The sequence below is a fragment of the Andrena cerasifolii genome, chromosome 3, assembly GCF_050908995.1.
Source record: "Andrena cerasifolii isolate SP2316 chromosome 3, iyAndCera1_principal, whole genome shotgun sequence".
Taxonomy (NCBI): domain Eukaryota; kingdom Metazoa; phylum Arthropoda; class Insecta; order Hymenoptera; family Andrenidae; genus Andrena; species Andrena cerasifolii.
Window position 1 is genome coordinate 10,086,552 of NC_135120.1, and position 25,364 is coordinate 10,111,915.

The following is a 25,364-nucleotide window of genomic DNA, read 5'->3' on the forward strand; positions in this document are numbered from 1 at the left end:
GAGCACGGGGCACAAAACCCAGAAGCAGAGCTGATGATAAATCACCGTGGCAGGCTAATATTCCACCTTGCGACAGTCCCATTCCAGAGCCCCGGACTTAATGTTTTCATCTGTGGTGGACACTTCGAAGAGGATTCTCTGCGTGCTACCTTTCGGAGTTCTTTCTATAAATCTGCGATGCAAATTGGCTTTCCTGGAAAGGTGAAATCGACGATGCCTATTTTGCTTCTGTCGGGTGTGGTTCTTTCTGGTGTTAGGAGACGATTTCTCTTAGGAAACACCTTGATCGATTGTTTCGAAGAATGTTTCCTTGATCATCGTATTTGTAACACGATTGCACAGTTTAAGGAGTACGTGCATAATCGTTTTGGTTGCAAGCAGTTTATCGCGTCGGAAACTCTCTTGCAGAAATAATATCTACATTTCCAAGCACCGACTCCATTGCCAAACTGTTTCATTCGCATTTGTGACGGCCGTATTCGCGTGTCCCGCTGAAAACGTGCCACGTTACTTCCGTCGACTAACAGCGTCGTTAACTCTGAAATGGGCTTTTAAGACGAGTGAAATCTGCGGAGGGACTCGTTCCGAGAGGGAGGGGGGGGCTTGCTTGCTAGTGTAAGCAAACAATTAAATTCTTCCTTGGGTTTTAAGTAATTAAAAGTGCGACGAAAGCTGGATTATCACAGAGGAGCGAGTTGGCGGCCGTGGAGACTGTTCCGCGCGATCTTTAGACGACTTTATTGCGAAGAGCTCAGGGGAGAAGAACCCTGATCAAAGGCACGTTAACGTCGTCACACAGAATGTATACCTATAAACACAGACTATAGAAAAATTTGTCTTGCATAAGGGGCTAATGTTGCGGAAGAAATTAATGACCACGGTAGATTGCCGTGGCCGCAAAGACTCCATTAACTTTAACCTTTATCTTGGAGAAAACGTTGCGTCCGGTGAGCGACGCGTAAAGGAGTTAATCGGACGAATATAATTTTTCGTTCGCGTTACATCAACGACACGCGTTGCGTCGATACAGACGATCTCGAACTCCTGATACAAGTGACATGGAACCCGTAGGACGCGAAACAGATAATTCCGATACCATTCACCCAATAAAAAGAACCCAATACAGGCGACCTTTAGCGCATAAAACGCGACAGGGACGATTCTAAATTTCTAAAAACGCGAGGCTGACGACACGGGATTAGTGGAGATCGATAGGAAAGACTTGAAATCCAAAAGACGCGATAATAATGACCGAATACTAATGGGGATCGACAGTGGAGACTCCAAATCCTCATCTCCAGGAAAGTAGCTTGCTCGAGATTCACGAAGCGTTGCGCGTAATGTCTCGCTGGCTACATACTCCAGAACCAGACTGGTACTCAAACAGCTCGAGCAGAAAGTAACGCGTCGAGCAACCGTGTGTACTTGCTGGAAGTTTTGGGCAGGAAATGCAGTTTGCGAACATCCAGTACACGCTGTGAACACACACACCAGCGCCCCACGTATCCCCGTTCTGACCTACTGACACGATCCCACTGACGTCACGGGAGCGCACGAGAGTTTAGAAAGGAGCGAGAGGTAGTTGACTAGGAGCTGACCCATCCTCAGCCAAGAGGATCGCTTTCCAAGTGCACCAGGGTGTGCGAAACTTTCCTCGCGCCTTCCGACACGGTTAGACGAGGAGCAGTGGCGGATTTAACAGGGCGGCTGACGAGCAGCTGCCCAGAAGGCCTTCCCAGGGCCCCATTTTCAAAAAAAAAATTATTAGGTATAGGTATCCAAACCCTTTTTTGTTTCTGTCCTATTACACTTTTTTTAAAGCCCGTTTTTAGTAAACTACCTCTTCATATTCCCGAAAAAATGGGCCCCTTTTGCCACCTGGGCCTTTTTTCTTAAATCCGCCACTGACGAAGCTTGCATTACGTCGAAACCTTGAATCAGCATGCTCTCGTGTTGCTCGCCAATAATTCGTGGACACAACGTCACGTCGATCTACGTCGCTGCCCTTTTTGCGCTCTTTGCCGGTGTCGATTTTAGTGTAGCGTATCGCGTTCTGCGGTGCAACACGGTGGAAACGAGCCTTCACAGATGGGCGAGTTAAAAATAATTCCTGCAGCGTAAATATTCGATTACCATTTCATTCCCGTGATAGAAACACGCGTGTGCCTGTCCCATGCGATGTCGCGTGTCGTTGGATCGAAAGGGATCGGCGGAGTATCGACAACCATTTAAGTGTCTGAATAAAAGGCAGCCCTAGGCCGTTAGGCGCACGAACCATTTACAAAATTCTGTGATATGACAACTGTCGCTCCACCGGCACCCGTTCCCTGCCATTTCGCGTGCCTACGGCAATCTTCAAACGTCCACCTTCGAGCAAACCATCCCCAGCGTGTAATCGCTTATGCACACGTGTAGAACGGCTATGGCTGGCACTAAAGCAGACCTAAGACGTTAGCCGCGCTCGTAAAGTTTAATAAATGCCGTGAAAGCCGCGCGGATCGATGCGCGCTCCCATTATGACTTTAGAGCATATAATCACAACGACTGATCCCCTCTGCGACTGTGTGAACGCCTTTCGAGGATCGATCGATCGTTCGGATCGAGGCGAACGTCAAGGGGCCAGCCGCGGTCAGCGCAAGCCTTTGTCTAAATTCTTTCTCCCCCTGGCACTCGTCGTATGTCATTTCGTCCGCCCCTCTCCTTTTCTACCTCCTATCTACAATCTTTTTCTACGAGACTTTTTTCTTCTAACCGCGCGCAAAACCGCGAGCCTGGCCGCGTGCCCGGTACACGTTCGCGGCGATCGTCGTCGAGGGAAATTCCAGGTGGCAAGGATATGAAAAGTGGCCGCGTCGCTGCCGTCTGCGTCTCCGTCAGCGAGGGCGGCGAGGTCTCCGACGATCTGCTTGGTTAGGATCGGCGTGTGACGCGATCATACGCCACAGAACGGGGCACCGTTTCCGCGCGATTCCGCCGCCACGAGAACCACGGCCGTGCACGTACTCCGCTGCGTCGGCAGTGGACGCGAAATACCGCGGTGGAGATCCAGAAGGGAGACCAGGTGGAAGGTTTGGAGAGGCTCGAGACACGTCCAGGTACACCGACATCTTTTCAGCCCGTCACGTTGGGCGATGGAAGTGCCGCTGATCCGCGGGCCTGCTTCCACGCGGAAACATTCGTATTCCCCCGCTCACCTCGCCGTTATTATGAAATACGCCGTTTCCTTTATGAATTTATGGGCATTTCCTTGACTTCTTGCGAAGCGTGTCGAGTTCGCGGTGGACCCTCGAGGCTCCGTGTCTCCGTTCATGAAATACGGACTCTGCAGTTTCATGTCCATTCGGGGGGAAATGCTCCTCTCGCGTTAATTTTGAAACGGTGCTGCGAAGAATTTATTGGGGAGGAATTCATACCCATTGAACTGGATATTGTGTGTATATGAAGATGGTATTGGAGGAAGCTTTAGTAACCTGAAACTTTGGGATCATCTAATATTTGATGGTGTCTAAAGCATAGTGATAAATGAGTGATCTCTCTTAATAACACAAATTTTCAGTACCCTTGCAGAAGCTGTCGCAGACGATCTTTTGATACAGAAGCTTCTTCTCTTCCATGATGAGAATTGAAGTTGCAATGCGAGTATAAAGGACGACGTGTACTGTGAATAAGATGGAATTAGATGGTACCTGTTCCACGTTCCATTTAACATTGCGTCGTAGAATGTGGGACGTTAGGTGACCCCAAAGTTTATACAAGAGCTTGCTTCGAATCATGATCTCGCCGGAGGGACGTCGAAACTTAACAGCATTTTGCATGACCCAATGTATTGAATAGGAAGGAGTGTATGCCACAATAAAATACGGGCACGCCCCAAAGGAAACGTCAAGAAGTAGAATTTACGCGCCACCGCACAGTGGTTCCAAAGTGACTTTTTGCGGAAAAAATTCCGTCTTTCCGTCAATTGTTAACCGATTTTTTATTTCTTTGGCTCATTTTGTAGGGGATTAAATTTGCTATAATATCATTTTGGTCAGATGTCGGAAGAAGCCCAGGAATCTAGGAACAAAGATTTTAAAAGATTCCGACAATTTAATACCAGGAAAAGTTCGAGGTTTTCGACAAATGAGGATATAATGCATAATTTATTAATAACATCGGATCCTTTATTTTCGATTTTGAATTGTTTAATTTATATTTCTTTTATTTTATCTCGTTTTAATGTTATATGAAAAAACTGGTTAATAAACTCGTTGATTCGGAACCAAGAGTTCAGAATTTGTTTTTTTTTAATCCCTAAAGAAATTTTTGGAAAACTACTGTGTTACATTATAGCAAATTTAATCCCCTGCAAAATGAGCCAAATAAATCAAAAATCGGTTGAGAATTGACGGAAATACGGAATTTTGTCCGCAAAAAGTCACTTTGGAACCACTGTGCACCGTTCCCCAAAGAGCGTGAAAGGCATAGCCGCAGGTAAAAAGTTTCAAGACACAGATGAAAAAAACGAGTAAAAATGGTCGGGTTGCCGTGGCACATCCGTGACACAGTTTTACAGCTTTGATCGAGCAGCGGCCTTGGTTCGAAATATTTAAGCAGATACATAGTAAAGCAACTTTAGGGGAGTGCATGTCACTTGCAGGGATATGATAGGAGCAAAAGGGGCGGTCGCGGGGGTTGAACGCGAAACGGTTCCTCGAAGTGGTTGCCCGTACACGTAAAGTTCAGTTGCCCAACAATATAACTCAATTTCTCGATAAAGTGCTCCATGCTGCATAGGTGCCTCCGTATACTAAACTTCGTTTAACATGTAAGTGATGCATGGGCATCGGACATTACTAGCATCTCCGTAAATGAGCGTTCACGCTACGATCTACATATTTCGCGGCGCTAAAATGGCCATAAAGGTATTTTCGCATACACTGCTTTGGTACGAACCACAATTTATCCGAGGACTTTTCGAGATAAAATCGTTTGAATTCATGCCTCGCAGTTTTCGCTGTTCCAGTAGTCTCACCCCCTTATTTCATATATTCATAAACTGTCGGGCCACTTCGTTTTCCACAAACGACACAAAGGCCCCGAATGATCGTCCGCAGTCCCGTTCGCTTTGTCGCGAACGCGGCAAATAGAATATAACGCGTAATAAAACGCAAGCCAGATTCCTGAACACGCTCGCGGCGTTTCCGCGTCCTCGCCGCGGAACGTTGAAAGCGGCCGCGGTGATGGTGAAACAGTCGACACTGATGTATCTTAATAGGATACCATATTTACGCGCGTAATTTGTTATCGTTTAAAGAGCCGTGCCGCGGCGTGACGCGTCTCTGTGCCATTTAAGGTGTCTCTTACGGCGCCGAGGCGATCTGTACAGAAGCGCGGTCGCGATATATCAGCCGATCAAGGAAGCTTCAAGACGTTTCCCCGCGATTCATCGACCGTGCGCCGTAGTTTTCTGCCCGCCCTTATCGAGACGCGTCTCACCGTGTCACGGTCGCCTTGACATCCGGCCGCCTCTGTTATCTGAAATGTATCTACCCGCTGCTACTTGACCTCCCTGTATTTTCAGCTTTCCCGCCGGTCCGATCCGATATGAAATCTTCCGTCCTCGAGGATGGAAGGTGTCCAGGCTCGACTCCCGGTCGGGTGACCTTTTTTCACCGCGGCTCCGGAACCGTCGTTCTATACGCCGCCATTCGCGACAGAACTCGACAAAGTCCTCGAGGAAAACCAGATAAACGTTGGGAACAGAGACATTTATGATCTCCAGTGGAATTCATTTCGGAATAGGTTCCTCCTTTGTGCTTGGCCTCTGTGCTTTATAGCTTCATAGTTCGTGCCGCGTACTCTTTCGAGTATTCTTGCACAATTATAGCAAGACAACATTTGAAATATATTGGAAACTTAGGAATATTCTGTAAAGCGGTCAGGTTATTGGACCATTTAAGGGGTCATGCTCAGTCAGGAGGCCGAAAAAAGGGTGGTCTTTGGAAATTTTTTACTCAAAAGCTGTAACACATTTCTCAAAAAATCTTTTTTCCTTTTGAGGATTGCATCTAGTACCGTGCATTGTAATTTTTTTATTTAAAAATATTTAGCAATAACTAAGTTATTGTCCATCACTCGAAGGTTCTCTAAAAATAAAGGCTTCTGCGGTGACCACTGCTGCTCGAAAGTCGATCATCTAAAATAAAAAATTCAAAAGAATTTACTTATTATATTATATAATCTAGTACTTGAACGAAGGATTTTTCGAAATATTGATTTGGGTGAAAATGGCTGATGTTTAAAGTAAAAGTTTCAATTTTTATCATAAATCGTGCCTGATTTTCGTCGATTACAAGAAAACTAAGCATCGGATAAAAAGATCCTTCGTTCAAATACTAGATAATATAATATAATAAGTAAATTCTTTTGAATTTTTTATTTTAGATGATCGACTTTCGAGCAGCAGTGGTCACCGCAGAAGCCTTTATTTTTAGAGAACCTTCGAGTGATGGACAATAACTTGGTTATTGATAAATATTTTTAAATGAAAAAATTACGATGCACGGTACTAGATGCAATCCTTGAAAGGAAAAAAGATTTTTTGAGAAATGTGTTATAGCTTTTGAGTAAAAAATTTCCAAAGACCACCCTTTTTGTCGGCCTCCTGACTGAGCATGACCCCTTAATCACACGACCATGGATCGATCAGTGGGAATGTTTCTTCCGGGCACTTCCCTTCCATCGTTCGTTTCCAGCTGGCCGCGATACGTTTTACACATCGCTGCCCGCCAAAGACCGATCGGAACTGTCCTTTGCAACGCCAGGGTTCTTTATGGTCGGCCCTTTTCCTACATCGGGAGGCCGAACTCGTTGCCGCGGCCACGTAACGAAACGCAGCCGCTCTTTCGTCGTCGTCGGCCACTATTTGTCAAGCTCTCCTCGCGCGGAAAGGCCATTAACGTTCCCGCGTCTCCTTTCGCAAGGCTTGCCCTTTGTTCTTATCTACTTGGCTACGACAGCCACGGATTCTAGGCGCAGTTAGTCGGCCTAAATTATTAATTCCTATCGACCGGTTACATTCCTGCGTGGCTGGCCTGCGCCACGCCGGCTCCCAAGCTATGCACCGCATTACGTTCCGTTGCATCGACAGCTAAGCAGCTTAAATAATAGTTTCCGAAGCGTCGCCGCGAGCCACGATGTCTCACCCTTGTCCCACCGCGTTTTCGCGGCTGGAGTCGGGCGGTGCGCTCTTCAATAAATTACGCTTCCCATCTAGCATTCCGTTTGTAGCTCGACAACGGAACGAAGCTTCCCCATTGTCGCTTTATCCATTCGGGATTGAGTTGCTTGCGGTTCAGGAAGTCAATTTGCTGTCTTACCGCCGCGGCCGAGGGCGTTTGTTACGTTTCTCGATACTTGTTGCCGATGAACTTTTCTCTCCTTTTAATATAGAAGCATCTCGTTTCTTATTTACCCGGAATTCTTTTATTTAATCGTCAATTTGTGACGCGCGCTTCCAGCTTTGATACGCACCCCCTGACATTCGAAGTAGCGCAACTTAAAGGTTGAAGAAATGGGGTTGCCGTAGAAGTCGTTCTCGACACGATTCGTTCCCACAGACGTGGCCCTGAGCGATCAGTTAAACTCGGGCCAGCTATAGCAATCACTTGCACCGTTCTTCGCCGGAGAACCACCCCTCCCGAAACTCGACACGTTCTCGCCCGGCCGTGTAATCGTTTTCCACGCTTCGCGCGAGCCCGCCCTGACCTTTTCACTTCGGGCATTGATCACGATCGTTTCTCACCCCTTCTGCGTGCAGGTTCAACTACCGTTCAGGCAGTAAGTCATCGTTCACGGCCATTCTATGTTTCGGCCAGTCGATCGACCTCTGAGTCTCAGGCAGCGCGCCAACGAGTGGATCTATAAGGTCAGTCTTAACGGTAAAAAACGCGCTGCGCGGAACGGGCTAATGCGGAATTCTCCGTGGCGGTTGTCCCTGCCAAATGGGTCAACCGCGGAGAGAAGGGAACCGGCCAACGCGGCCATCAAGGCTGCGACAACGACAACAAGGAGATATTCACGCCGTTCGGTCGGCCGGGGAGCCATAAAAGTCGTAGCGCGGCCTAGCTACGTGATCTATACTGCCTACCCCTAAACGAATTATGGCGGATTTAGTGCTGGGCGCTGGACAGCCTTGGAAAACCACGACGGTCACGGAATCGATCTCCCTCGGTGTCCCTCGGTGTACCTCGCAAACCCTCTTCAGTTCCTCTTTCTTCGACTATCTCTGCGCGCTTCATCCTCCCACCTCGGTTACAAGCTCTTACCCTAGGACACCGCGGAACGGACGAAGCAAGCGTAGCGAGGCGCCGCAAGCACGGTAGATGGATCCTGCGTGCAACGATCGAGTGTCAAGCAAATCGAATATTGGATGTATGTTTGTTTCTTTCTCCTTCACCAGAGAACGAAACGGAGGGAACTGATTGAAACGAAACTCGCCAGGCTGTCTCGTTTAACTCGACGAGAAGGGGGTCGTTTTAAATGACCGCTCCTCCGCCTGCAGCTGCAATTTAGTCGCTAATTGCTGTGCCGCCTCCTGGCGCAACGGCGATTTGATTAACGAAAAATTGCGAGCCGTCAACGACAAATGTTCCCCATAGGTTGTTGCAGTGCTGCAGCGCCTGGCTTCGTTACCGCTCGAATGCGACTTCAATTAGCGCCGCGCACGCCCCTCGCCCGACCCCGAATCCTGCTTCTTAATTGGCAAAGGATTTTTCGCCACGGCGATATCGCGATCGGACACTCTGCAGTCTTCATTTTCCGCCCATTGTCTGCTCGATGAAGAGTCGAGGGGATTGATAAAAGCTTCGGATCGAATCCGCGACGCGACGATTAAATTAGCGTAATGCAGCTGACTTCGATCGATCCCAGTCGGAATTCCGCATTAGCAAATCAGTATCGATATTAACTACGTATTTTTCCAGAACCACACTAAAGACACTTAATTCTTTCGCTGACGCGTGTGATTTTCGCGGGACCATTCTCACCACTTGCCTGGCGTAAGAGCTATTCCACGTCAAAACGAATAGGTGAAAAATTTAGTTTCACCGATTCTCTTCAAGATTACAGCATTTGTCGATAACCTTGCAAAAGTATACTAAATTTCAACGGCCTGTGTCAAATAGTTTTCGAAATATTTAATGTTAAACTTTCGAAAATTCAAACAAAATCGGCTGACGCGTCATCGCTTAAACTGTAATATCTCGGTCATTTTTAAAGATAATGCCACCGTCTTGGGCTCATTTTAAAGCTGAAGGAATTCTTTCTCAAAACGTATATAGAATATTTTGTTTATTGTCAATAAACTTAACAGTAATCGATGTCAAAGTTTTAAATCGCGATTTGACGTCGTTCCCACCCACGGTCCGGCTTGAAAAAAATACCATTCGATTCGTTAAGTCTTCAACTAATAAATGCCTTTTTTAAAAAAAATGGAGAAATTTTGGGAACAGTTAATAAAAAACTAAAACTTACGATAGTGCACACCGCTTGGAACTGCATCGAAACTTTGACATCGATTACTGTTAAGTTTATTAACAATAAACAAAATATTCTATACACGTTTTGAGAAAGAATTCCTTCAGCTTTAAAATGAACCCAAGACGGTGGCATTATCTTTAAAAATGACCGAGATATTACAGTTTAAGCGATGACGCGTCAGCCGATTTTGTTTGAATTTTCGGAAGTTTAACATTAAATATTTCGAAAACTATTTGACATAGGCCGTTGAAATAAATTTACTAAAGTATACTTTGCTTTTGCAAGGTTATCGACAAATGCTGTAATTTTGAAGAGAATCGGTGAAACTAAATTTGTCACCTATCCGTTTTGACGTGGAATAGCTCGTGAGCAGACAGCAAACATACGATTATAAAATCTCCCTCCCTTTATACAGCTTGGATCTGCCAGCGGTTAAGTGGTCTATTCGACTGCGAACGAAGTAGACACGGAGCCACATCTCGCCTTGCCAGCGAAAGGGTTAAAGTGGACCTGACTCAGCAGGGTGGGACACCATCAGCTGCATAAGTGCATCTGTAACGTGAACTGTGAAAGCTGAGAAATTTTTTCCATCCGTCAGATGCTGTTTCTGTGGTCGAGGGAACCAGCCCCGGGACCAAGAGCTGGCCCCTGGTTCGCGTGGTTCGCCACGGCTCTGGTCCTCTGGCGGTGCAGGCGTAGCGTGACCAAAGCGATCCTGGCCGTGTCGCCGCTTCGTCTTCTGAAGAAACGCCACCTGTTACCGTCGACCACGTCGAAGGCCTCGTCGACGGCGTCACTGGCGAAGCAACAGCAGCGCCTGAAACTGGAAAATCCGATATTGCTGCGGAAGCACAAGCACGCGGGTATCAGGACGAAGGTGAAGCGATTCTGCACAGGTGACGGGCCGCATGTGACCTGCTCCACGGCCACGATTCAGTCCCAGCAAATTCACTACAAAGTAACCAGAAGTGGGAAAGTTTACGGGAAATATCCGGGCAAGCCCGTCACACAGGCGGACAACAGCTAGAGAAAGCATCGTGTCGTGATCGTTCCATCATCCCCTGTCATTCGTTTGTCCATTGTCCTCGCGCTTTTGATCGTGGTCCTGGTTCCTCCGTGCACCGATGTTCGGCGGAAAATCGCACCTGCATGTACGAAACGCCATCTCGGTTTGTTACATTAAAATCATTTTCACAAAGGAACCTGCGTTTTTGTCCGGTGGTTCGCTAATGGGTGGTCGCGGTAGGGTTGCCACAGGTACTTTAAAATAAAGTATCCCACGTTATCATACGTAAATGTACTCTACGATTTTCAATAACAATAAAGTATGAGAAAATACTTTATTTCACGAAATGATATTACGCGAAACGTACCACAATATTATTTTACGCACTTCCCAAACGTACACAAACAATGATCATCTCACAGTAATTTCTTATCCTCTGTCTGTTCCTGCCACCTCAGCATTTACTGAGCAAGTTTTCTTTGCCCTGAATGCGAAGTGGCGGGATGAGAGAAACAAGGCTCCTCCTAATTTAATAAAGAACGAATTATTTATATATTTTAATACGAATATCGAGTGCAATAATGCCATTGAGTTATTTAAAAACGATAGAAAGTTGCTCTGTAATGCTCAAAGCAATTCAAAATATGTTTGGAAGAAATAAAATCTAACAAGATTAAAATGTACTTTTAGCTTTTTCGGGTGTACTTTTTTTTTATATCGCACTAAAGCAAGTTTACGTTATTTCCCTGTGAAGAAGGTGGCAACCCTAGGTCGTGGCAACCATGGTTATTCGCGTCGTCTTTGAAAACTATCGTTTGGGATTCCTGCGAGTGGGGGAACGAACGTGACGTTGGTTGAAATGATGTTGTTGCGGCGAATAAATGAATTGGAGACTGCAGCAGTCGGGGATGTTATAGAGTATTCTATTGGTGGAAGTTTGAAGGACAAAACTTTTGTGGATCTCGTTACGTAGTTAGAAAAATTCCCGCGACCGAAACCCTTTCACGTAATCAGCGTTGTGGTCCATAAACGGTGTTTCGAGGAAATCCAGGTGGAAGTATCGCCTGAAGCTCGATGCGAACACAAGGGCATATGTTATTTGCATGAGAGGAGAAAAGGGTCACAGAGGCGATTGGAAAAATCGTTAGAAGAATGAGCTCGCATTCTGACGTATGTATGGTAATTTTCGCAGCGATCCATTCCCAGTTGCCAGCGATGAATCGGAATTGAGAACTTCCTTCAGTCAAATATTCTACTGATTACAATCCGTAGAAGCAGTTCTGTCATCTGCAAACTAGATGCTCCCTTTTATAAAAAAAAAATACTCCCATGGTCACGTGAAAGGGCTAACAAATATCAAATGTCCCTTTTTTGACTTCTTTCGATTCGGTGGACAGCCAGAATTTTAGTTCCAATTTCTGCACCGCGCGCAACGTTCACAAAGAACACTGTGCTTTATCGAACCGAGATGCGTTTTTACGTCAAAGAGCCGAAACGTTTCGGCAAGGAGCGCGACTATTAGTCTTCTTGGTTCTTCCTGAAGTCCTCGGCCCACTTTCGAGTGTCGAGGTCGTCCGACGAAGACCTTCGCCGGGGTCACCATCGCATCCACTATCCACGACTACCACGAGCGTCGTTTTGGACTCCTGGTCTCTCTCCTCTCCTCTCATGTGGGAGCAGATCAATAAGCGTTCGGTGCGTTTAGACGGTTTAGGACACCCATAAGGGTGTACCGTATGATAAACCCCACTGTATGGTTTGCATCTTACGCTGCCATTCGTGGTCCGGTCGTTCTGGGTCCCTTTAGGCTTTATGGATCCTGTTCGTCAGTGATACTTGCATCAGAGAGGGTCGTAACTCTTGCAAAATCAATTTTACAAGTAGAAGCTTTCGAGAATTTCGACTTTGGGGTAGCTAAGCTGTGGCGACAGGCTTATGGCGTTTGATAGAGTTGGAAGGACTTTTTAAAACTGATCTCATAATCACATGCAAAATTAAATGCTAATTTGCCTTGCCTCTGATCGATGAAAGGATTGGGCTCCTCGATGTTAAAGGGCTTTGAATGGATCCCTTTCGTTATTTTTAAAGGGGGCGATAAATGTGTAACGCAGACTGGGCAATAGCCTCCTTCGACTAATCAGTTCGGCGCGCAAACTTTCCTGTAAATCGTCCTACCGGGCGTGGTATCATCACGTACGTTGCCACAGTCCGCGGAACAATGAACAGTCGCGCAAGTTTCTAATCAGAGATGTGCCAATTTGAGGCGGCACAATGGCCGTGGTTTCAGAATGAGCGAACGTATCGGATGTGTACACGTCGCAATTCAGAATGCAACGCAACCGTACCAAATTTAATGACTCGATGCTCCTCTGCGTCAGTCAGAGAAGCCTGACGCATCCACCCTACTGACTTCCACGGTGTCTCTCTGGAACCGAGACCCTTAACCGCGTTGTCGATCGCCACATACGAAATTATAAATAGACGCTGTTGGGCTTCTCGAAGCCGTTAAATTAATTATAAATAGAAGTCTGCGGCTCGACAATAGCCCAATTCGCGGTGTGGACGTGCAATATAGAGGCTGTTACAAAAATGGACCGATAGCACGATGTATACATTCGTTCGAGGAGTCGTTGCATCGTGAATGCACCAAGCTGGACCACCATATTCTATTAACTTTCATTAAAATCGTTCCAGCGAAAACACAAAAACCGAGAAAAAGTGAAATTTTAGTTTTTCACACAATTGTCTCTAGCTTCGGTATTTATCCATAGATTTTCTTCAATAGCACCTTGTTTTCTTCGCAACAGCGCACACTCGCAGTAAGAAATAAGAAACTGTGCCCATTTTTGCAATTTCGATTTTCCCAGATGATTAAATGAATTGTAGATTTCAATTGCGGTCGGAAGAAATGACTTTTCTCACATATTTCTATCGATTTCACCCGAACTACTGAACCGATTTGAAAATTTTTTCAGGCACATTTATTGGCGATTCGATTATCTTTAATTTGATATAATTTTCGACCATATCGGTCATTCGCGAAAAGAGATATTCGCAATTAAGTGGGACCACCTTTTTGACAGACACATAAAAAGTTCATCTGTCGATATCTCGAAAACCTATTCATAGAAAATTTTTTCGACTTTATTTTCGGAATCAGTGGGCCATTTTACATAAGAAAAAAAATAGTGGCATCTGCTGCGCATTTTTTTTTTATTTTGTAAACTAGTGTGATTACTATACGTTAGAAACAAGTTTACTGAAAAATTTCGCTGGTGCTGTTCTATAACGCGAACTACCGTTCACGTCCAATTGTAGGACACATTCTAAACTCTGTTCTAGTAGTAGATAATTTGACGCCACACAGATGATCTTGCAACAAAGACGTCGTTAATTTGCTGACGAGCTTAGACATCGTTTTGTCGCTAAATCGAATTAAGCAATTAAGCTCTAGGGTCCCGATTAAAATTTTCGCGCGACGCAAATGGATCGATCTCTGTCGCAGCGCCGCCGAAGGCACCGCGAAACGTGGACGTGAATTTCCTGTTTTTTAATCAAGAGTGTACGAAAATAGCGCCGAGGAAGACTTAATTAGCCTGTCTAACGTGAGTGGATGAAAGGAGGTCCTATCTGATTTGAATAGAACGACTATGCTGGGGGATGGGGCTTCGGTAAGGTCACAGGCAAGACCTTGCCTATACTGAATTACGTGATCGCCAATTTCACGTCGTGGACGCATTCTATATCGGCGAAATAATGTTGATTCATCGGAAAGTGATTCCCTCTTAACACTTTTATTTTACATAACGACGCCCTGATGTATTCACTTTCAACTATCGCGTCTAACGCGATTAGAGGGACGGCGGGGGAACGTACAGGATGTCTCAAATACGGAAGGAGCAATTTTAAAAAAAAAAGCAAGTTCTTCTCAATTCGAATCAGAAATATAGAAGACAATGCAAATTTGTTTAACATTTCGAAGTGATCGATATACTTTGAATTGAAATGAAAACTCATCGGACACCTTCTCGTGGGCGAGAAAAGAATCCAACGCCTGTTTGAATACACAGAATTTTCGAAAATCTTTTAATTCACGATTGTGAACAGAATTCATCAATCTGTGTAGCGATTCGTCTGGATAACTGTGTGAATTTATGATGATAGATGGACACATCGCGTAAAAGAATGTTAATGGAGCCTCGGCTAAGAAACGGGCACGAACGTGGGGAAGATAAAAATGTGCCGAAAACGGTTTGGTCCACGTGGGTGGCTGGCGACATGACAGAAATAATTGAATCAGCATATCTGCGCAGCTACACGTTCCTCGCGTTCCTCTTATCGCGGCGAAGCGCATCTTACAAAGTGGTTTCGCTTTATCATCGGCTCTCGCTCGCGTGTTTCGCATCAGTTATTTATGCCTGGCGATGAACGCTGAGGAGAACCTTCGTCGAGGTCGCCATCGCGCGGCGAATTTTCAATCAGATTTGCAAAATGCCTGTTTAAAAGACGCTTCCTAAGGTGGCTACAGGGAAATTGAATTTACGCGACGGCTTACGCGTTCTTCCACTTTTAAACGGCATTCGCAGGTTTGACGTCAACAACCATAATTCACAGCTCTGTGACGGCCGGAAAAGTAAGCCATTTTTAAGAATTTTCTTTCAGGAATAATTTACAGTTTTCATATAAAATTTTTATCACCTAGCTTTAGTACAACGTCTTAAGAGACTGTACAAAAAAAATAAATAGGAAAACATGCATAAATTTTAATATATTAATTAATCTTGTAGACCCTCCACGCGCGCTAGTCGAATGTGTAACTATGGAACAGCAGGCTTGAAATTAGTTTTTTTTATAAACTATATGAGTGTAGTTTCCGTTGCACGTACGGATTTTTTTATTGAAAACAAATTTTTTGAAATACACTCGGAAAACTGTCCATCTTATTCGCGGATGTTCAACACTTTTCTTCTAAGGCGCACCATTTTTACAGAAACAATTTATTTAAGAAATCGGTACATGCAACGGAAACTACACTCATATAGTTTATAAAAAAAAAATTAATTTCGAGCCTGCTGTTCCATAGTTACACATTCGACTAGCGTGCGTGGAGGGTCTAGAAGATTAATTAATATATTAAAATTTATGCATGCTTTCCTATTTATTTTTTTTATAGTCTCTTAAGACGTTGTACTAAAACTAGGTAATACAAATTTTATATGAAAACTGTAAATTATTCCTGAAAAAAATCTTAAAAATGGCTTACCTACTTTTGCAGCCGTCACAGTGGTGTTCCCCCTGAATTAAATTCAGACCATTGAATATCAGGTTTACTATGCCAACCAGTGCTATAATCAAATGTTAAACGTTATCTAAATAGACGAGGAGAAGATCGAGGAGCACAAAATTGGAGAATTTAACCTTAATGGTTTGAAATTGCTTAAATAGTGGCTCCATTATAATTTCCTCTAGGTCGTGTTCCTAGAATCCGTGGATAGTTATGTGTCAGCCCAGAGATGCTGTGCACACAGGATTGTAGCATAAATCCTTCGCGGTGCTGGATTGGGGAGCGTTCTCCATATGATCATCGTTACGCTATGGTATTCGATGGAGGACTACTAACGGGTCATGGAATAGTGCGTCACACCAGGAACGAACGGTACCCTGCGAAATGTCATCTGAAATCCCACATCCGTGCAATCAGCGCACTTTAATTATAGTTGGCAGATAAGTGCACACGAGTGTAGAGATGAAGCTAACTCTATCCTTATGTCTACTTAAATGTAATTGAACCTTTTGAAAATAGAAGTCTTTAGCCATATATTAGAGCTTCTGCTCGTGAATATTAAATACGAGCTTATGAAACAGATTCTAATTCACTGGTAGGGGAGACCGGGGCTAGTTGATACAGACGAATTATCTCGACACCGTATATGTGTAGCTCCATTTGAGCGAGATATATGATGATTGTTGTTCAATTCTCGTTTCTTAACTATTTTCGTTTACATAGAGAAAAAGTAAATAGTTTTGATACATCCAAATTAATCGTCCAAATAACATTTTTTCATTCATGTTGTACGTATTTTCTCAAGTTTTCGCTTGCTATATATTAAAGAGGAAGGACCAAAGTATATTTTGGCATATTTGTTATTAAGTAATTAATTCAAATAAAAAATGAAAAAAATTGAAAACTGCAAAACGTATCAACTAGCCTCGGTCTCCCCTACCCTTCGCGAATTGAACAAAGAGAATCTCCAAGAGACATCCACCTCGTTCTCAAGACGTGTCACCTAAATCCCATTACTTTTACGCGAACGAAATATCCTAAGTCCTAGATCCTTGAAACCACCCCGTCTTCCCAGAACGATCCCCGACTTCGTTCCCTCGGCAATCCCCCACAAAGCAAGACCGGGTCGCGACGTGCATCCCCCGTTTAAAACGCTCGAAGGGGTTCCCGTTAGAGGCGTGGAACAGCGAAACGGCCCCGTTGACCGAGATCGCGAAGCACGTGCCTCGCGGACGACACCGCGAGGACGAAATTCGAGCGACGGGGGGCAGGTGACGCGCGAGAATCTGCCTAAAATCGAATGACGGTGGCAGGAGCGTTCGTGCAGGGCGCCGTGGCGTCGCGCCGGCAGGCTTTCGAGCCAATGCGCTGTGAAAATGCCCGGGTGGTAAAGGGTGGATCGGGGGTGGCGCGCAAGCGTCGTCGCGGTATCGACGCCTCGGCTCCCGGGCCGAGGGAAAGAAGCGGACTCAGGCGGGTAGTAGTAAAGCCCAGCTCGGGTCGGCCGAGCGCAAATGTGCGCTCTACGTGCTGACAGCCGCGTCGTTGTTGGAGGAATTCGCGCGACGGGGGCCTCGTAGACGAGATCGGGCATCTGACCGTGCATCGGCGGGAGACGCGTCGACGCTAAGGGCGCCCTGTGATACAGCAGGACGTCTGCCAGTGAACATTCTCCGTTACAGTGTGCGTGCGTGTGCCCCCACCCGTTAACTGTTTCTCTCTCTCTGCTTCACCGGATCGGTCTCGTTTCATCTGTCCCTGTTTCTTGCTCTGTCAACCAGCCCGGTCCCTCTGTCTCTGTTACGCTGAAAGCATCGAGATCAAGGGGGGCAAAAGTGGCGCGAGCAACGGTTAGACCCAGACGGAGACGACTGGTGGCCACCGAGGCACTGGCGGAGCTGGTGCGCGGGATCAGGATGAAATCGAGGAGGTACGTGCTCCACCGGACACTTTTGCCGACTAAACGGCCAAAGATGGCAGTGGATAGGCGGTGCGCGTCACGCTGGCGCGACGTCGCGGTGCAGGGATGCTGTGCGTGGACCGGACGTAAATGTTTTTCTCTCTCCATTCATCCCCGCGCTTCTCCGACTGTTCACCGACCTGACAGCCGTTCACGCGGGCGTCGGGCGATGCGTGTGCACTGTTTGTGCACCCTCGTTACGTCGTGCACGCGACGCTACGTGGCCGGAGACCGCGGTCAGGTCGGGTGGCATCGAACGGCGGGAACGCGGGGAAGGTTAAGTTCCCGTTTGCATTAAAGTCACCTCGCCATCCCCGAGGCTTCCTTACTCGCTGCTGTAATCGCGCGGAGCATCCTCGAATAGCGGGATCATTCTCTCCCCGTCCGTAGTCAAATGTGAATGAATATCAGCTAGAGGGAGATCGGACAATGCGTGCTCCCCTTTGACGTTCTTCCTTGCTGTTGCTCTTTCACCACCGCCTTCCGCTGCATCACTCTTTCTTTCTCTCCTTTACTCCACCCCGTCTCTCTTCCCCATCGTTTCCTTCTCTTTCTCCGGCTGAACCCTTTCATCCCCCTTTTCACAGTGTGGCCCACGTTCGGCTTCCTTTGATATATGCGCGCACACACAAACACCAGCCTGCAACCATCCACGAGACGCGAGCGCGCGTACTCACTTACACACACACACACACACGTGCACACACCGTGCCGTTCGAAAATTGATGTCACGAGGCGAGGAGAGCGGAAAATACATAGATGTACACGTACATCCACGCCGGATGTACATTGACTCGGGCGTATCTGTGTGCTCCCGTCAGCTTATCACGACATGCGCATCATTGGGCAAATATTCGGTTAACTAAACAAGAGAGGCCGCCCGCCGTGTATGCACGTACCGCGGTTGTACAGGGTGGGGAGGAAATTCGCGGTACAGCCGCAAAGGGTGCAGATCCCGGCGTCAGAATCGGTAGAAAGTTTCGGATGTTTCCGTTCGTTCGGGGGATGCTGCTCTCGTGCAGCTAGCCAGTGTGATTTCACAAGAAAGAGGAAGTTATTAAAGAGGATAAGTTGCAAAGTGAAATCTGTTAATCTGGTACGCGTGCACTATAATCGAACATATAAAAATACATTGTAAAGGTTGCCCCGTATGCATCGCGTCTACTGTGGCTTAACAAATACCAAGATTGAAGGAAATATAACGATTCGTTCAGGCTCCCTGACTTTATTAATTGAAAAGTCGCTAGCAATGTTGACTCTGTTGCTATAAGCTGTATAAGCACAGCTGTGCCTCTTCGATTAAAGATGCATGGACTCTGACGGATGTCCTTCGCGTTTTAATCTCTTCAGACGTTTCTACTGCATATTTCACCTCCTCCGAAGAAAGGATTTCTAAATGTTCGAAACTTCCAGGACACTTGGAGCACGCAAGGTGTTCTAAGCCTGGTATAGTTTCTGCAGAGGTTACAAAAATTTCTAGCCCCGAGTAGTATTCGAAAGCACTGGAGTCTACATACCTACCATTGACGCGTCCGAAAATTTCGGAGCTAAAGATTCGAAGGCCCGTCACCAGGGCTTCCTCTTGCACCAACCATAATTGAAGTGCTCCGCCGGAAAAAGCCACCAATCTGAGCTGCATTCATCCTCCACGTCTCTCTTTTCGCCAGCAACCTGTCCGGTTCCCCGTTAAGGATGTATTGGACCTATCTCCAAAATGGTACCAAGTTGATGAAAATTTGTGAGATTGTTCTTTCTAATCTTCCTGGTGCACTTAAAAATTTTTAAACGAATTCATTAAAGGCTTGCTGAGTTATAATGATTTTAATTTTCACTGATTTCACTCGTACTCTTATGGAAAGAGACGACCTCGACAGATAAAACAGCTGAGAAAATGTTGAAGAAATGGTAGGGTAGGTGCACCGTTTGTGGCCACTTTAAGATATTGTACCAGTTTTGGCCACTTCCTAAAATATATAATATTCTCCCGTGTAAGCAATAAATGTAACCTTATATTTCTGGCGGTATACTAAACAAAATATTTATCATGTGAAATTCTCCACATAATAATGATCTGCAAGCAATTTAAAAATAAGATAATTATGCACATGGCCAAAAACAGTGCAATGGCCACAAACGGTACACCTACCCTACCAATGTTTTCAATTTTTTTTTACATCTAGTATATGGGTAGATAAAAATATCTGCCAAGTTTCAATTGTTTTCACTGCACCGTTTTAAAGAAATAAATTATAACTGGAGAGAATTGTGAATTCAGGGCATTTTCACTGTCAAATTTTAGCAAATAATGCTTGAGAAAGCATTTGTAAAGTGAGAAATACCTTCCTAGGAGTAAAAATAAGACTCCAACTGTCGTTCGAGTTCCTTACATCTAGATGTCCTATGCGTAAGACGTAGATATTCAAGTATTTCAAGTTTCATACACTTTTGTCTAATATTGTACGTCCGATACATCCTTAATCGTTGTTGATAGAGCACACGAAAGGTCGATCCACCAGCGTGGGTGACGTTATTTAACCTGTTAACTGGGTCACCTCTCAACTCGAAGCACCCCCTGCGAATCTAAAAGTTTATAATTTAGTGGAACACTTGGTCCTCCCATACGAGTGGAATTATTGAACTTTGGGGACGAGTTAAACGAACATTTGAAAAACACAAAAGTGAACCTGCGAATTAAAAGTCCCCGGATTGGGGGAAAAATCGCGCGATCACCGCGCACATGTGCTCCACTCATCCAGAACACACATACGATCTGAATGGGACATCGCGAAGAGCTAAAAACAAACAGTGTATTTAGGCATACAGGAAACTGTATGCCCGCCGTTTCGTTTGAGACTGCAACTTGACCGTCGCGAATCGAAACGATCAAATTGCCGCCGCGCAACAAAGGGATACTCCGATCGTTGAATGACAGTACGTACAGTGACTCGCATTAATATTCCGACACTATTTAAAATCGCATAACTTTTTTAGAAATGGTCCAAACAACTTGAGTTTTTTTTGAGAAGCTAGAAGGATTAGTTTGCTAACTGACGCGTTTCGTCGTTTTGAACAAAAATGTATTTGGTTGGAATAGCGAAAAAAATAGTAAAGGTCGATTTTTAAACTTTTTTTGTGAGCTTGTAATGAAAATTAAAAAAAAAACATTTGTAGATTTCAGTAAGTTGTATACGTGCCTAAAATTTTATTCTGCGAATTTTAAACGTTTGTAGCTCGGAGCAACGTTAACCGATTTTGATGAAATTTTAGGCACGTATACAACTTACTGCAATCTACAAACGGTTTTTTTTTTTTTTTGAATTTTCATTACAAGCTCACAAAAAAGAGTTTAAAAATCGACCTTTACTATTCTTTTCGCTATTCCGACCAAATACATTTTTTTTAAAAACGACCAAATACGTCATTTAGCAAACTAATCCTTCTAGCTTCTCAAAAAAACTCAAGTCGTTTGGACCAATTCTAAAAAAGTTATGCGATTTTAAAAAGTGTCCGAATATTAATGCGAGTCACTGTAGTTTTGTATCGGTGGTCATGCTCTTTTCATCTACCCCGTCGTTTCACTTTTATGCGACGTAAAAATGTGCTCGTCGCGTGGCGGCTCCACGATGAATTCTGCGATCGAAGCGCAAATCACGGGAACGAAGAATATCGATAAGCGAACCCCCTCGTCGCGGGAAGTTTTCTCATTAATCGAAGCGCACTGTGCAAAAGCACCGCAGCGGCGAGCATAATAACTTTCGCTATGTAGGGCGAAATTCAGAAAGCGGGACGCCAGTCGAGCCGTGACGTGATTTAAAGGTTTAATAAAGTCAGCCACGTGGATTAATTCGCTTTCGAACGACGCGCGGGACGAGAATGATTTGTAGTTTGATTAAAATCAACGGGGGAAATTCATTGCCTTGAATAATTCCGTTTCGTATACCTAAATTCTTTGTGATCCGGTGACCGTAAACTGCGCCGATGAGTTTGCTGCATATTCAATAAATCGCGCCCAAGTGAAATATATTCGTGGAAGGCGAAGGGAAGTTTACTCTCTCCTTTCTCTAGTTTTAAACTTTGCGTTAGATAAAAAAAAAACGGGGGTAGTTTCCGAACAACTCGCCCGAGAAGCGTGTCGAGCAGGCAGTAGAAGTGTTTCTTCATAAATGATAGCACTTTTCGTTTGGTCGATACTCGCGCTCCTAAATGATAGCTGTCTTTAATGGGTGCACGTAATTTTCTCGAGTTCTTTGCAATCCCATCGATCGGTTTTCTGACATTATTATTTGCAGCTTACGTGCGAGCTTAATGACTAGAATGAAGTAAACCACTATCGAGTTCCAAGGAGTAAATATGTACGTGGGAAATGATTAATACCAATGATAACCCAGACCTTGCTTTGCTAATTGTATAAAATTACGACTACTCGAATTGTGCTTTTACCGCGCTCGGTTCATAAATTGCAGTGAATGCAGTGCTTATAAAAATTCACTCCAAGTGCATGTAACGACAGTGTGCTTGTTCGTTTCAATAGAATGGAGTATTTTTGTACCAGAATGGAGTATTTTGTAACAGAATAGAAACGTTCAACTTAACAAGCTTCTCGTACACTCTTGCTTGTTTTTCTCTCTGCGCCTTTTAAATTGAGGTTCTCGTTAGTCGTGGGAATCTTCTGAAAGAGTCAGAGTACATGAAATACTTTGTCTTCCCCTCCCCCCTTTTCCTTCACTTTCGTGTATTGTGCTCTAGCAGCAAATAGTACAACGCGCCAGTCTGCCTGGCACTCAAGGTTCTTTTACCAAACAGAATCAGTCAATAACAAATACTGGGATTTACGCAGAGTGTAAATAAGGATTTGCCGGAATGATAAATAATTCTAGAGAGCGACTCTACGAGATCTAAAAGAAGATAACCCGCCGTGAAAAATGAACGTGGATGTTGAAATGACGGTGTGACTTTTGCTTTTTACGCGAGCCTCCGCTTTACGGACAATTGACTTTGAAAAGCCGTCAACGCGTGCACTTGACTAAGGCGTGATTTAAAAGATCCTGTCAGAGACCGGGAAAAGATCTCGCTCCACTTTTCATTTTTGCGAGAGCCAATTATTGGCATTGCTGTCTCTACTTTTTCAAATCCCCGAAAAGTAAATCCTCTTTTAGAAAGCATTAATTACCGCGATCCAATTTATTTTTCACCACGGAATCACCCAGCAGCTCCTTGCTACCATTTTTCCTGACACAAATTCTTTTTACACACGCACTTGCCCCGAGTGCAATTAATTTTGATGAGAACAATTATTTTCCCCTCGTCGGAGGGTACCTATAGTATGGTAGCCAGCCATTATAGTTGACGATTTTCCAGAAACGAATGAAGAAACAAGGACCTGCCGTGATCGTGTTACGTGACATCGTCGAGCACTGATGATAAGGCTGTTACCAGGTAACAGTGGAAACTAGGAGAGCAGAAGAGAGCACAGACGCTAACGTGACTTCTAAATCCGACCGCTCCACGAGGCAGGGGCTTCATTAAGCCCCATAATTTTTATGTAACAGACGTGGCCGTCGTCGAGTGTTGCGTGTCGAAGCAGACGAAGATCTACTTAACGAACCACCACCCAAGATACCCCTAACTCTACCTGACCGCGCTGCTAATGATAACGTGACACACAAACATCAATAACGCACGCCCCGTATCGACAACGCTGACTTCAACGTGCAATATTAATGTAAAATACACGAGATGCATTTACACAACTGACAAGGGATGATCCCGAACCCGAAAATTAAAAAAATTCTGAAACTTTATGAATACGTAAGGGATTTCCTCCTGATTACAACGCAATTTTTGTTTGCTGCCCAAATTCACTGGAAGGGGGTGAAATTAACCCTTGAAATTCGGCTATTTTCCGATTTTGTGTTATAACTCGCGAAGTGTAAGAGATAGAAAAAAAGTTTCAAGACAAAAATTACTTCTTTCAATTAGATCTATCGTTTGCCGAAGAAAATATTTTACAGTTCACGAGTTATAACGCAAAATCGGTAAATAACCGGATGTTCAGCGGTCAATTACACCCCGTTAGAGTGAATTTGGGCAGCAAACAAAAATTGCGTTGTAATCAGGAGGAAATTCTCTACGTATTCACAAAGTTTCAGAATCTTTCGAATTTCCGGGTTCGGGATGTTCCTTTGTGAGGTGCATGCAGACTTTGAAGAAGACCACTCTCTTAAAATATGTATAATCACGAACAATATATTAGGAGGATGAATAATATTAGAGAGTTCAGTACGTGTCATCCTTCGTTCCGCCCACTGTTACTCGTCCCACCGATATTTCATCGCCAATCGTTTGCGCCGTTTCTATCTCCGTTCCAATTCAGACAACGAAAACGATGGTCACTGACCACAGTCGATTGTGCCCGGACTGTACACTGTGTCACGAGGAATCTAGAGCGATTTACACGTCCGGGGGTTGATTCTAGAACCACCCTCGGTTCCCGTTGAAAGCCAATCCGATAGAAAGCCTGATAGCCGAGCAAGAGAAATGTCTCCCGTTGTAATCCGTCGTTATCTATGAACCGCCGTCAAAGCTATCGGCCGAGGTTCACCAGTAACGAGCCTCGCGATACTCCGCGCGCGCGTTCCTACGGCGTTGTGCAGCGCGGAATAGCAAGTTAGCATCGCGTCGATTCGATTCACTCCGCCGAGGCTCGTTCCCTGCCCTGCAGGGTGGTGCTGGAGGGTGATCGTCCAGGCTAGGGCGCGCGTTCTTCGCGGTAGACTGTCTTCAGCATCTATTCGCGAGTTTACGAGCCGAGGTTAATGATCGTCACGCGAGTGCTGCTCCGAGCATGTTTTAATGGTGTTTATCCTGGGATTGGGAATCGCGGTTACGGCCGGACGGTTGCACACGGTACCCTTACCAGCGAGTGCTTTTAATTGAGGCAAGGGAACGGGGAAACGTTGCGCTCCGTACACGCGCAGGCATGAGGGAACGCTTTAACGCCGAGAATTGTTTAACGAGGTTCGTCTGGGCGTTGAAACTACGGGTACGGTGCTTTGATGGGCGGTTTTAATCGACTGTGCATCGGCGGGCAAATACGATGATCTTTATGCAACAAGCACATTCTCTATTAATTATTTAATCCACCCGCCGCATTAACGGAATGCACGATCGAGAGTAATTAAATGCGCGACGCGTAGAGGCAGGCCAGAGAGCTGGGTGATAAAAGAAAAATGGTTTAATGATCCAAGCAGACCGCGGACGTGTGTGCGAAGAGCGTGAATAGCCTCGTTCACCCTGCTCCATCCGTTTGTTTTTCCCTGGTCGACGTTTTCCGGCGGATATTCGCGCGCAAACACCGCGCACACATTGTCCTGAATAAAATACAGACGTTCCACTTTAATTCTTACGAGCACGATGATGCACGGCCTACGCGATGGCTACGTAATACAGCCCTCCATTCAGGATCGACTCGGCTGAATTATGAATGGCGGTCGATCGCGCTAGAGGGAAGGGACGCGTGCACTGTCCGTGCAGGCTTCGCCCGGCTGTGGCTAGAGCTACGTGGCTCTAAGAACGTTGCGCGAAACTAGGGG

General features: G+C 45.3%; 2 protein-coding genes across 4 annotated transcripts in view; both read left to right on the forward strand.

Annotated features, from left to right (window-relative positions):
• Positions 1-25,364, forward strand: part of Dopecr (G-protein coupled receptor DopEcR) — a 58,651-nt gene that overhangs the window by 28,726 nt on the left and 4,561 nt on the right. The window contains exon 1 of one of the 2 annotated variants that reach the window (XM_076809303.1): positions 17,115-17,742. The exons of the other annotated variant lie outside the window; for it this stretch is intronic. The gene's annotated coding sequence lies outside the window, so the exon portion shown is untranslated. Of the gene's footprint in view, positions 1-17,114; positions 17,743-25,364 lie in introns of those variants that run through there. 2 annotated transcript variants of the gene reach the window in all.
• On the forward strand, positions 1,930-13,339 carry LOC143366904 (uncharacterized). 2 transcript variants are annotated; one of them, XM_076808354.1, is made up of 3 exons: positions 1,930-3,095; positions 7,802-7,909; positions 10,121-13,339. In XM_076808354.1, exons 2-3 carry the CDS (start codon positions 7,847-7,849, stop codon positions 10,547-10,549), a joined length of 492 nt encoding a protein of 163 aa, XP_076664469.1. In that variant the 5' UTR covers positions 1,930-3,095; positions 7,802-7,846; the 3' UTR covers positions 10,550-13,339. The 2 variants fall into 2 exon arrangements, with proteins under 2 accessions (XP_076664469.1, XP_076664468.1); XM_076808353.1 differs by lacking the exon at positions 1,930-3,095 and having other exon boundaries at positions 7,669-7,909.

Coding starts and splice junctions, on each gene's coding strand:
- LOC143366904 (XM_076808354.1), top strand. CDS start 7,847: ATGTTTCGGCCAGTCGATCGACCTCTGAGTCTCAGGCAGCGCGCCAAC. Junction 7,910..10,120: donor CCAACGAGTGGATCTATAAG/GTCAGTCTTAAC, acceptor TCCATCCGTCAG/ATGCTGTTTCTGTGGTCGAG.